This window comes from Anser cygnoides, chromosome Z (genome assembly GCF_040182565.1).
Source record: "Anser cygnoides isolate HZ-2024a breed goose chromosome Z, Taihu_goose_T2T_genome, whole genome shotgun sequence".
In the NCBI taxonomy this organism is placed as follows: domain Eukaryota; kingdom Metazoa; phylum Chordata; class Aves; order Anseriformes; family Anatidae; genus Anser; species Anser cygnoides.
The window spans coordinates 47,304,972-47,316,875 of NC_089912.1; the positions used below are offsets into that span (position 1 = coordinate 47,304,972).

An 11,904-nucleotide genomic window follows, 5' to 3' on the forward strand; every position below is an offset into this window, starting at 1 on the left:
ATACCACTCTCACTACAGAAAAGCATTTGTATTAGTATTGAGAGTTTAATAAAGGCATCCTAATGATTTTTCAGGGCTGTACATTTTATTTGAAAAGATCCTCAGACTTCTTAATCATTGGTGCTTGTAAATTTGTCACACCAATTGGAAAGACTTTGTTTTCTCAGCAACCAAAATGTAACGAAAAGCTGTGCAATTACTGTAAAATCACGCATCCTGTTTGTCATCAGTTTCTAATTTTGTTTCTTCTTGTTGAGATCTCAATGAGGCAGCTTTTGACTGTCTTTTTAGTAAATCAAAACATTATGCAAATTGCCCCTCAGTGGGAGTACAGCACAAAGTTTAAGCAGGATATGTATCATAGTTATTCATGACAAAATTGCATCTGCAGAATATAGTCATATAGTATATATGTTATTCTGTCTCACTGGAATGTTTTGCTATGATCAGTATGCACATATGGATTTATACAATTACCAAAGTTTTAGCAGAACTTGTATCATTTAGCAGAGAGCAAATCCACATATAAGTAAAAATTTGTTACAGTTTTAGTCAACAGAAAAGCACCCTCTTCCTCCTGAAGAACTGGTCCCAAGTCTTTCAGTGTAACATTTTTGTTGTTGTGAAAAAATACCAATTAATTGGAAACTGTTAGTGGAAGCTTGAAAGATGTAGTGAAAATGTCTTCACGTAGGTCCTGTCTGGACTGTGGGACAGGGACTGTAGGGTGTAATGGGGAAGTAGGTAAGAAAGAAAATGGGCAGAGGACAAAAAAGAGGGGTCTTTTTTTTTTTTCCCCCAGAATATATACTGTACTCATCTTGGTTGAGAGTAAGTTAGTTCATATACAGAATGGAAAACTAAAATCCCAGACTTGTGTTTGGTTTCCCCTCCCAACTACTCTTGTGCTTGTTTTATATGGGTTCTTAAGCTTACAATAATATAGTAAGATTGTTTATGTATTGATTTTGACTGGTTCTATCACTCGCAAGGGTAGAATATAAATTACTTGTTCAGCCTTCCAGTAATCCAGACAAGTACTGTTTGGGGAAATTTAAATGAGAGATTGTTTTCCTCGTCTTAATTTGCTTTGCTGAGACCCTAAACACTTATCACCCTCTTGTGTTTATTTTAAAAACTGCATTCTGTTCACAAACCTAAAAGAATATGACATAACTGTAGTTGAAACTGGTAGACAGCCAAAACATTTCACCATTTTGAGGAGTTTCAACACTTTTAATGTATTGTATATATAATATGTATATATATTACACATACGTATTATATATTATAGATTATAGCTGTTTATATAAGTGTATACCATTTATTAGATAAGGAATTGACTGGATGGCTGCACCCAGAGAGTTGTGGCCAGTGCCTCTGTGTCCAGATGGAGACTAGTGATGAGTGGTGTTCTTCGGGGTCCATCCTGGGACTTGTGTTGTTTATTATCTTTATAAATGCCTGGACAGGCTGGAGAAGTGGGCCCACATGAACCGCATGAGGTTCAACAAGGCCAAGTGGAAGGTGCTGCACCGGGCTTGGGGCAATCCCAGACATGAGCACAGACTGGGAGAAGAACTCACTGAGAGCAGCCCTGCAGAGAAGGACCTGGGGGTTCTGGTGGACAAAAAGCTCGACACGAGCCAGCAGTGTGTGCTTGCAGCCCAGCAGGCCAACTGTGTCCTGGGCTGCATCAGCAGAGGGGTGGCCAGCAGGTGGAGGGAGGTGATTGTCCCACTCTGCTCTGCCCTTGTGAGGCCCCACCTGGAGTGCTGCGTCCAGGTCTGGGCCCCCAGCAGAAGAAGGACATGGGGCTGTTAGAGTGGGTCCAGAACAGGGCCATGAAATTGATCAGAGGGATGGAGCACTACGCCTATGAAGAAAGGCTGAGAGAGCTGGGGATGTTCAGCCTACAGAAGAGAAGGAACCAGGGAGACCTCATCACAGCCTTTCAGTACTTAAAGGGGACTTATAAAAAAGGAGATCAACTTTTTACTCAGGCAGATAAATGATAGGACAAGGGGAAATGGTTTTAAACTAAATGAGGGGAGATTTACATCAGATGTTAGGAGGAAATTCTTCACTGTGAGGGTGGAGAGGCACAGGAACAGGTTGCCCAGAGAAGCTGTGGATGCCCCATCCCTGAAGGTGTTCAAGATTGGATGGGGCTTTGAGCAACCTGGTCTAGTGGGACATGTCTCTGCCCATGGCAGGGGGGGTGGAACTGGATGATCTTTAAGGTCCCTTCCCACCCAAACCATTCTATGATGTTATAATATGCAGATAATATAAAAACTTCAAGCTATCCTAAATTATTTTCAAGCAACCTCAAAGGCCTCTATTTAGGTACTCCATAAATAGATTCCATAAACCTCACTTAAGGTAAAATTGTAGGTTTTCAGTGCTTGTGGACCCAAAAACCAGAGGCTGCAATGAAGCATGAAATAATAAAGCTGGATAACAGAGCGTAAGACAAGTCTTACAGCTGGGTATGGGACCTGCATATCTGGCTATGACTTTTTTTCCTACCATATTGTTCTTTGTTAGTACTGATTACCATTAGTTAAGCTCTCAACAAACCTTTTATTATCAAATTATATATTACTATTGTAGTATGTCCATACAACCTGTCAACGTTGCTTAAAGTGTTTTATAAACATAAACAGTTTAATCTTACACTGCCTTGGCAACATGAATATTATTATCTAACTTACAATTTTTCTGACTTCCTCTCGACACCCCTTTTGGAATATAGTTTTTGCAACGTCAGCAATTATTATTCCACTTTAAACAGTTGGTGGTCTATACATCAGATCTGCAATGACATAAAATCAAAAGAGAACATCCAAAGAACAAAAATTAAGAGGGGTTCAAATTCTTTCACAGATTTCCTTTATGCTTAACAGATGCCCTTCAAAAATTCATCAAAATACACATGATTTTTATGAGGAGTTGCTTAAAAACTCAGATGCTAACCTACACACTCTATTTGCTTTTATGTTTTTCTTTGCAGTCCTCTAAATTCTTGTATTTTTTTTTTCATGAACATCACAAATAGGTTTCTAGATGCTTCCATATAACGTAAAGAGGCTTGCACTGAGGATCTGTTTGTGAGCTTATTTTCTCTTTCAGCTCTAGGACTAGATGATGTGATTGGAAACTTTGAGGTTGGCAAAGAATTTGATGCACTGCTCATCAACACCAAGGCTTCAGACAGCCCTTTTGACTTGTTCTCTGCTGATACTTTTGAGGTAATCTGAACAGGATTAATGATCCAGAAAATTACTGGAAATAATGCGGGGAAGGTCTGTGGTACAGGCAGAATGTAAGGCTCTTCAGGGTCTTTCCAGTAACAGGAACTGGGTGTAGTGCCCTACTGCTGTCTGTATCTCAAACCAAGAGGTACAGGGATTTTATCAGAATCTCACTGTCTCAATGACAGGCATATATCACCATGAAAAAAAAATGGATGTAGCATTTTAATGCAGTGGGTCTAGCCGATAATTAGGGATAGCTAAGTGCACTACCAAAGCACTGCAGCCAAGGAAAAACTGTTAGTTAACTTTTTGAGTTCAAACTCAATAATAGCTATCTGTTCTTAAATGAAAGCTGAATTACCTTGGCTTCACTAGTGTTGTAAACTGAAGCTAAATTGGCAGTTCCTGGGACTATAAAAATGTTTACAATTTTGCCTTATTTTTTCAAAAATAAATGATTTTGAGAGCTCTAAAAAGAGGAAAGTATTGTTTTAGCCATATACTTGTTTATACTGTCAAATTTGTGCAGTATTTTCTTCTGGAGACATACATCCTCCCTACTGAAAATGAATTATGACAAAACATGTAGATTAAGTTTTAATTTTACTGTCTACAGGCATATCTAGGAAAACTCTTTTCATCAGTTGTTTTCATCAGTTTCTAATAATTATCATCTGGGTCTGCAGATACTGCTTTCTGAATTTGCTTTTCTCCCATTTTTTACAGGACAGTCTTGAGAAGTTCCTTTATCTAGGTATGTGCATAAAGCTCTCATGTTGTTGTATATGTCACAGATGTTCTAAATCAATGTGGAGGTTCCTTTGCATTCATTTATAACTGCTGACTAAGAACTAAATAGTATATCTTTTGTTCTTTGGGACAAAAGAACAAAAAGTAGTCAGTTTAGCATGAACGGGTGCCTAAGTTTAATTGCCAGATTTATAGCCACATCTATCTTTATCTATAGCATGAGCTAAATCATATTTCACAGAAAAGTAATACTGACTTTCTTATGCAATGCCTATCACCAGTTCAGAACAAAATCTGACTTCTGGAGACCAGTTGCTGTTGCGGTACCTGAGTGGTACTGCTGCCTGGTACCTGAGTTAGTTCAGATAGTATGCAACAGCTATTTCTGTACAGGTGTATATTTGCAGGTTTTGAATCTGCTAAATACATAGAAAATACATGACACCACTGCAGCAGCTGAACGCAATGTTTATTTTTTTCAAAGAAGCATGGGTAGTTTAATGCCCATTGATTTTTATGGTGTTCGTGGTATCTGACTATTTCTCTTGAAATACACTTTCTCAGTCTTAGGAAATGGGTAACTGAAAATGATATGTAAGAAAACTGTTTTTGTGGATTGCATCATTTTAATGAATAAAATCAGTGCATAGAGTTATGTGCAATTCTCTCTTTTGACTATGTTATTTCAGGCGATGATCGGAATATTTCTGAAGTGTACGTGGCTGGAAAGCAAGTGGTTCCTTTTTCAAGTTCAGTATAAATCCATTTTTCTTTTGCAAAATATTCTGCTGATCTCTCTGCCTATGATTTGGAAAAAAATGGATAAACACAGTGCCTGATCATCAGGAATGACATTTCATTTATGTTTAATGTTTTAAAACTTGCAAATGTGAGAAAATTTGTTAGATCTTTCAAGAATTATGTTACCAAAATTGTCACAGTTCTAAGATGAAACAGGCGTTTAAATTTCTCTGTAAAAATAACATATGTGCACCATCAAGGAATTTGCTAAATATCTTACTTGAATAGGACAAGTGGTGTTCCTTTTAATAATAATGTAAGAAGTATTGAGAAGAGCAAACAAATTCTCACTGTCTATAAGATGTTTTAATCGAAAAAAAAGGCCAGTGCTGGTAAATCATTTTTGCAAATAATGAATATCACAAACAAATGTAATTTCCTTTATATCATCACTAAGTATGGAGAATTTAGTGGCATTTGAGGGCATTCAGAACATTTTTCATTTTTGTTTATGCATGTGATTAGCTTTTAAATTTTAATTTTAAATATTTTTTAATTGAAATTAATTAAGAAGTATTTATTTATAAGTAACTAAGGGTCCTTATTATCAACAAGCTCGGGTTTGTCATTAGCAGTCAGGCAGAAGAGAACTGGTGAAAGAACCAAGTAAAAAATATAGAATTGGTCAAACAGGCTGAAGCTGCAAGAGCGAAAAGGCTGTGCCATTCTGTGATGCTGTGAGCTGAAACTACATTTCCTCAAATTTCACTCTGATGTTTAGAAGCAGTCTGCCTCATCTTCCACCTATTCTCTACCCACTTATTGAATCTCCTTCAGCTGAGTGACCACTAAATGAAACTCACGTGAAAACAGAAGCAGGCACTGAGGTGTCTGAGTGTGCTTCTCGATGCCAAACAAATACTTCTTTTCTGGACTAGAGGGCGTGCTTCCTCTAGTTCAGCCTCTTGCAGAACCTTACTAAATTCATTTGCTCCTGATTATTCAGACTATGAGTTATAAAATGTCCCTTCTGCTTTCTGTACTAGAAGTGAGTATGTTTAAAACAAAATCTGCAAGAAATGGTCTATCTCTCGCTGTTACCACCTTTGACTTGAGGTGTTAATTCCTCTCTGGAAAGAAGCAACTCAGTTTCAGTGTGGTCCTCTGTGTCTTTCAACACTGGAACAGTAATTCCAGCCCTATAAAATGCCAGCTAAAAACAACAACAACAACAAAAAAGTGTGCTTTTTATTTTATTAGTCCACATGATTTCCTTTCTTAAAAAAGTGTATTTCCCTGCTTGTTATTGGAGTTTTTGTTTTGTTTTGTTTTGTTTTGTTTTTCCAATAGTTTGAGAAGGGAGTTTCTTGTTCCTTTATTATTATTTTTTTTTAATGCAAAGAATATAAACTTTAATTTCAGTGTCAGTGGAGACGATATTGCACTGCATTACTATATATATGTGTTGAGTATGGTTTTGAGGCTTGCTTCAAACTCCTTGGATTTCAGTGAGCTTAGTTTCATAGTTTTATCTCACTGCCTGATGATACAAAGGCACAAGACCTCCTTATGCTCCTAAAACAAGGGAGGTAACTGCATGAAAGTCTCACTCTGGGTCTGTGTACGAGGGAAAATTTGGCCTAGTATCGCTAAAAACTTGCTCTGATTTTAACAAGCATTTTCAGAGCTTACATACATTTAAGGTTATGCCCAGATAAGACAGTTTAGCATCAAGTGGAACTACACAAGCTAGCTTAGGCATTGAAAGTACCTAAAGTCATTTCCAGTGTGGTTGTGTGTGTGTGTATTTTTTTTTTCTTGACGCAGAGTAGCCCTACTGAACAGCAAGGTATTTTGGCTTGCATACGCCACCCTAAAGCAGCTGCAGTGCTTGCTCATATAGAGATAGCTCAGGTATCTTCACATGGCACTGGTCTGTGCTATATGTTCGCTGAAGTATACTTTTTGTTTCCATTATCTTTAATAATTCCTAAGGCTTTAGGATTTAAGATTTAAAGATTAAAGTTTTCACATTCCATCAAGGTGTCTGCTTAAAAAGATTGTTCTTCATGTGTCCCAAGTAGATACATAGTAGCACACTTTCTTGGCAAATACAATCTGCAATTCTTTAACTTGGTTTCCTGATTCAGGGAGCATTTTTCCTCATGAATTTTGACATGAATTAATTGACCAAATTTCACATTCCAAAACCAAAGATCTGTGAGACATATGTTTTAATTCTCCAGTTACTGTCTGAAACTATTTTTAGGGAGTTGAATGGCTTACAGCTTTGGCTTTCCTGTAGGAATGTATTTTGGGACATAGAAAGATTACGCAGCCTTGTGTACTATGTATGTTTGTGCTGTAGTTCTTTGCTTCCAGAGCTATGAATTATATCAACACTTTTATTTAGTGGTAGTCCAAACCGTGCCTGACTTTATTGCTTTCTTGCTATTTGGTGGTGTTGTTAAGAATGGGATTCAGTATTTCTTCTTGAAAGATTTGGCAGGGGGAGGAGCGGTTGCTTATTTGAAAACTGGGAATACAGAAAAAAAAATTTAACAAGCTCAATACTAGCTCCTGCTGGCCCATTTACAAAGGGACTCCCTAGGAAAAGTACTGCCAGTGAGCTTTGGATTTGAATATGGGATGTGTAATGAGTAGTTTCACGCTTGTTAAAATTCAGGCACAAGGCGGGAACTTAGCTTTTTGATTATAGCTTTACTGGTGTCTGGTAGCCAGACACAGGCCAGACTTAGAATTGGAGAATCAACTTTTCAAGAATCTCAGCTGAAGAAGGAGCTCTTCCTGCAACACCATACATTCCCCACAACAGGGGAGGAGCATGGGCCAAGATGAACAGTGTTACATTGAACTGAGAGGTGCTTAGTGGTAAAGAAAAGAAGCCAGAATTTGGTGTGAGAGGATGCCAGTGGAGGAATTAATATAGCCCTGTAAAGAACAAATCGGAAGGTAGTTTCAATAGAAGCATCTTAAACAGAATTGAAGGAAGCAAGACTGTAATGCCAGAAAAGAAATAATGAAGTAGGGCCCCCAGAGGTAGACCTAAAAGCTCTTTCAGTGGAAGATGGCTTACACACTGAAATCTTAACGTTTTAGGAGAGTCAGAGGATGTGTTAGCCAGACTTCTCTGAAGCAATTTTGGGAAAGTCACTGAGGATCCCACTGTGAAGTATTAGTCCTTGGGACTCTCTGGTTATGTGCAGATAGCCAAGATGCTTGGTGCAGTAGGAGAATATCAGTAGGTGAAAGCAGTTACTGTTGATACTCATACCTCTACAGCGTAGGCAGTCAGTGCCTACATATAGTCTGATTCCTTGGATGAATGTCCCCACTGCTTACGTGGTCTGAAGCAAGCCAAATAATTGGTGCAGATGCTTGAAGTCTCTATTAGAGGTTGGAGTGCATCTGGCATGCAACTGAGCCTCCAGCGTAGATTGTTCCAAGAAAAACTTAATCCTTGGTGGTATACCAAAACCACCCTACAAACTGAACCAATATTCTGTAAGTGAGGCTGACTGGGAAATTCACTTCAAAACGCCACTACTATCTCAAACCAAAAATGCTAACAGAGGCAAGGACATAGCACCGTTCCCCCTCCATACTTATTGCCACAGAAAATAAATGAAAGCAACTTCCTTTCTCCTCCTTCCTCTTTCAAAAAGAAATAAAATAATAGTTAAAAAAAAGTAAGTGGAAATAAGCCAGCCACACACTAAGGGGAGATGACTAAGTAGAAGAAAAGATAATTTTCAGTCAGCATAAATTGATATCATGCTATTGACTTAAGATAAAGCCTCTGGAAAAATGTACATGCAACTGTTTCCAGATGTCAGTCCCCATTAGTTGTCTTTCCAGATTGTGGATGGGATCTTTATTTGTAACGTTTCTTTGTGTTCAGTGTCAACAAACCATTCAGACAAAAATAAGTGTAGTGTATGGAAAGCTTGGTTGTTGGGACAATGTGCTTAATGTGTTCTATGTTCAGATGACCAGTTATTTATTACAAATGGAGTATATTTGAATTACTTTTATATGTTGATCTCATTGTGTCACTTTAGGTTTTGATTATTAATGAAATGCAAGTAAGTATCGCTTATGCATTATGCAGCATTATTTGAATTATTCATGTGTGGCAAGTGGAGTTCTTCACTTTAAAATGTTGGCTTGGCCTAGTGTTTATATTTATTGTGTGGTTTTGTGCAATCAGAAAGCTTTATAGGAAAAAAATATATATTTGTTCACTGTACTGAGAATTTTCATTATTGTAACTGGAATTTCTGTGAAAAAGAAATGTTAAAATGACCCTGTTTGAAAGTCTGTGCCTGATTATACAGTCATGAATGAAAAAAAAAAAAAGTATAATGGTTTTGTAAAAGCTGACATGAATAGTAATATTGTAATAAAAAAATATTTACAGAGAAATAGATTTTTTATTCTAATCATGATTGTGCAATGCAGATTAGCAAAAGTTAATCATTCTTCCTAAATATCTGCTAGTCTACTGAGCAAAGAATATAACTCTGATTGCACATTTAACAAGAATATACATGTTTTGAAAAAGAAAAAGCCTAACTTCTTTCAGAGAACATCTCAATTTTAATTGGAAATTATATTAACAATATTACTTAGAAAGAGTTTGAATAAGTTAAGCTTTTCCATAAACAATTCATAACAGATGATAGGGTGGACAGCTTCTAAAATAATACTAGGTTTGTGTGCATAAATGGTGATATATTACATGCAGCCCTGTGTATAGTAGTGGTCAACACATCTCTAAAGAGATGGTGCACAAGTAGAAGGAATATCAGAAAAATAAAAATAATAAAAAATAATAATTAAAAAAAAAGGGACATGGGGAATTTGAGAAAAGACTGAAAAAAGTTTTGTAAAGAGATTTCAAAAGGCTGGTAGTAGAATGAAAAATAATTCAAAGTAGAAATAAGCTGAACTATGGACTAGGGGAGGTCAGAAAATCACGATGACGTATCAGTGGAGTTTTAGGTGGGAAATGCTCAGAAAAGATGACATTTTTTTCAGGCTATATTCTGTTAAATCATGGACTTCATTCCTTCAGAAGGTCACTGAAGCCCAACAATGGAACAGATTTCCAAAGCGAAGCAGTTATTTATGTGCTTAGAAAAAGAGCCCAAATTATCACAGCCAATTACAACGCTTTTCAACCTCTCAAAATCTACTTCAAGATTTAAACCAAAATTACCTGTAACAACTCCAGAAGAAACCTAATACAAGTTTTGCTTTATCTTCACATCTCCCGTGAAACATTTGGCATTGGCCAGGTCAGATACTGAAGCAGTCTGAGCTTGGGGAAGAACCTCTGCTCATGCATGCCCCACGCATCATGCACCTCATGGTGCCATGATGACAGACTCCAGCACAGGAAGAAAAGTATCTGGTGTGGTTAGACTTCCTGAAAGTGAGCTGTTTTAAAAATCAGCTTGTTTTCAAGTCCAGAACACTGCAGAGAGCACAGCACATTTTATACTGCACATACCTAATAGGGAACTTAAAGCTACCAGGAACTTTGGCCTGAAGTTTTTTGTTGTTGTTGTTTTAAGCCCTGCTGCTGTATGTGTAGCAACTTACGCTCCTCTCAAAAGAGAAGCAAGCAAATGACATCTGCAAGGCTCTCTTAAAAGAAACAACAGCAACAAAAACAATTCTTAGGAAGCCAAAAGGACATCAGCAACAATCTGCTATGTAAAGTTAATAAAACTGTTAGTTTTCCTCGAAAGGCTGAGCAGTGTTTTTGGAGGGCAATTTCCTGGAAATTTCAATGGAATTTTTTTCTTGGAAAATGTCCTAAATCAGCGTGTGCTTCAACCAATGAGATCTCCTGTGGCTTCTGCAAGCGGCAGCGATTTGTGCAGAAGTGAATGCAACAGGCATGCCTGGAGTCATACTCTCTCCCTGGCCAGGACTCAGACTTGTGTATTCAGTTCATGGTTTCTCACAGACTTCATTTTAATTTGAAAATAAGTGGTATGAATGAGTACAACCGGGAGAAGGATAAGGCTTGCAAGACAATCTTACACCCACCCACCTAAAACTTCAACTCAAAAGATCTCTCCCATCAGGAAAGTATTATGTTTGCACAGCTCTTAGGCTCAGTGTTTTGGCTTCATGACTTGAGTCAGCAGGTAGCAAACACAGCCAAGACCAGGATGTGAAATGTAAGCAGCTGACATAAACATAAAAACATTTTACCTTGGTCTGTGTTTGAGTCACCAGAAGCTTTGCTTAGCCCTGTGCTCCTAGGCTCCTTTACAAAGAAAAACTCCCTGGAGCTAAGCCTTCAGTAGAAGGGACCAGTGTTGGTGACAACTGAAGATTTTGATCTCTGTGTCCTATCTGACCTGGCTTTGGAGCTGGGTTGTGTGCTCCTTTAAAAGCTTTTGCTGATGAAGGTTTTAAGAAGTGATTACACGTATTCATTAGCTGTTGAAGATAGCAGACTGTCAACCCGTGCTTCTCTATGAACCTTCTTTCCCCAAGGGAGAAGGGGCGTTTCAATGCAGTGAGCTTTTCTGATTCTGGTCCTTGGTTTTGTCAGCTTGTCACCTATTGTGTGTAGGCTCTGTTTTGTTCTTTCATGAAGAATACCAACCAGGACTTAAGTTGTTGAATGCCTCCTCCCTGTTGTGCTTATGTGTAGCTTCAAGGAAGAACAATGTATTTGGAAAAAGTGCTAGATGTGATTTCCTCTGTTCTGCTTGGTTTTGGTCATGCTAAATGGGAACTTATGTACTGTTGAAACAAAATAAAGTGGCCTTGCGTTTACACCAGCCCCCATCTGTTTCTGTGTTTGACTTCGGAGGAGAGAGGAGGAAGGTGGCAAGCTGACTAATGAAGATTTACACTGAAGACCATAATACATGACAGAGTGTCAGCGAAGCACAATACTGGAGAACTCAGACGCACCCATTGTAGGGGGTTGTAAACTGCTTCATATGTATGACATTATTTTAAGGGATCTTTTTCCAGACTCTAAATTCTTAAGAACATTTGATGTAGCTTTATTACCAGATTTGCTGGCTTGATAAATCAAAGCAAGTGCTTCAGTAACATTTTTATTATTTCGTGTGGAAGTAGACTACCCTGAAATGCTTTT

General features: G+C 37.9%; 1 protein-coding gene across 1 annotated transcript in view; it reads left to right on the plus strand.

Annotated features, from left to right (window-relative positions):
- GDA (guanine deaminase) overlaps positions 1-11,578 on the plus strand; it is a 33,316-nt gene extending 21,738 nt beyond the window's left edge. Inside the window, exons 12-14 of the mRNA XM_048049683.2 lie at positions 3,136-3,254; positions 3,987-4,014; positions 4,700-11,578. Coding sequence (XP_047905640.1) covers positions 3,136-3,254; positions 3,987-4,014; positions 4,700-4,770 — 218 coding nt within the window. The 3' untranslated portion in view covers positions 4,771-11,578. The remainder of the gene's footprint in view (positions 1-3,135; positions 3,255-3,986; positions 4,015-4,699) is intronic.
- The last annotated feature ends 326 nt before the right edge of the window (positions 11,579-11,904 follow it).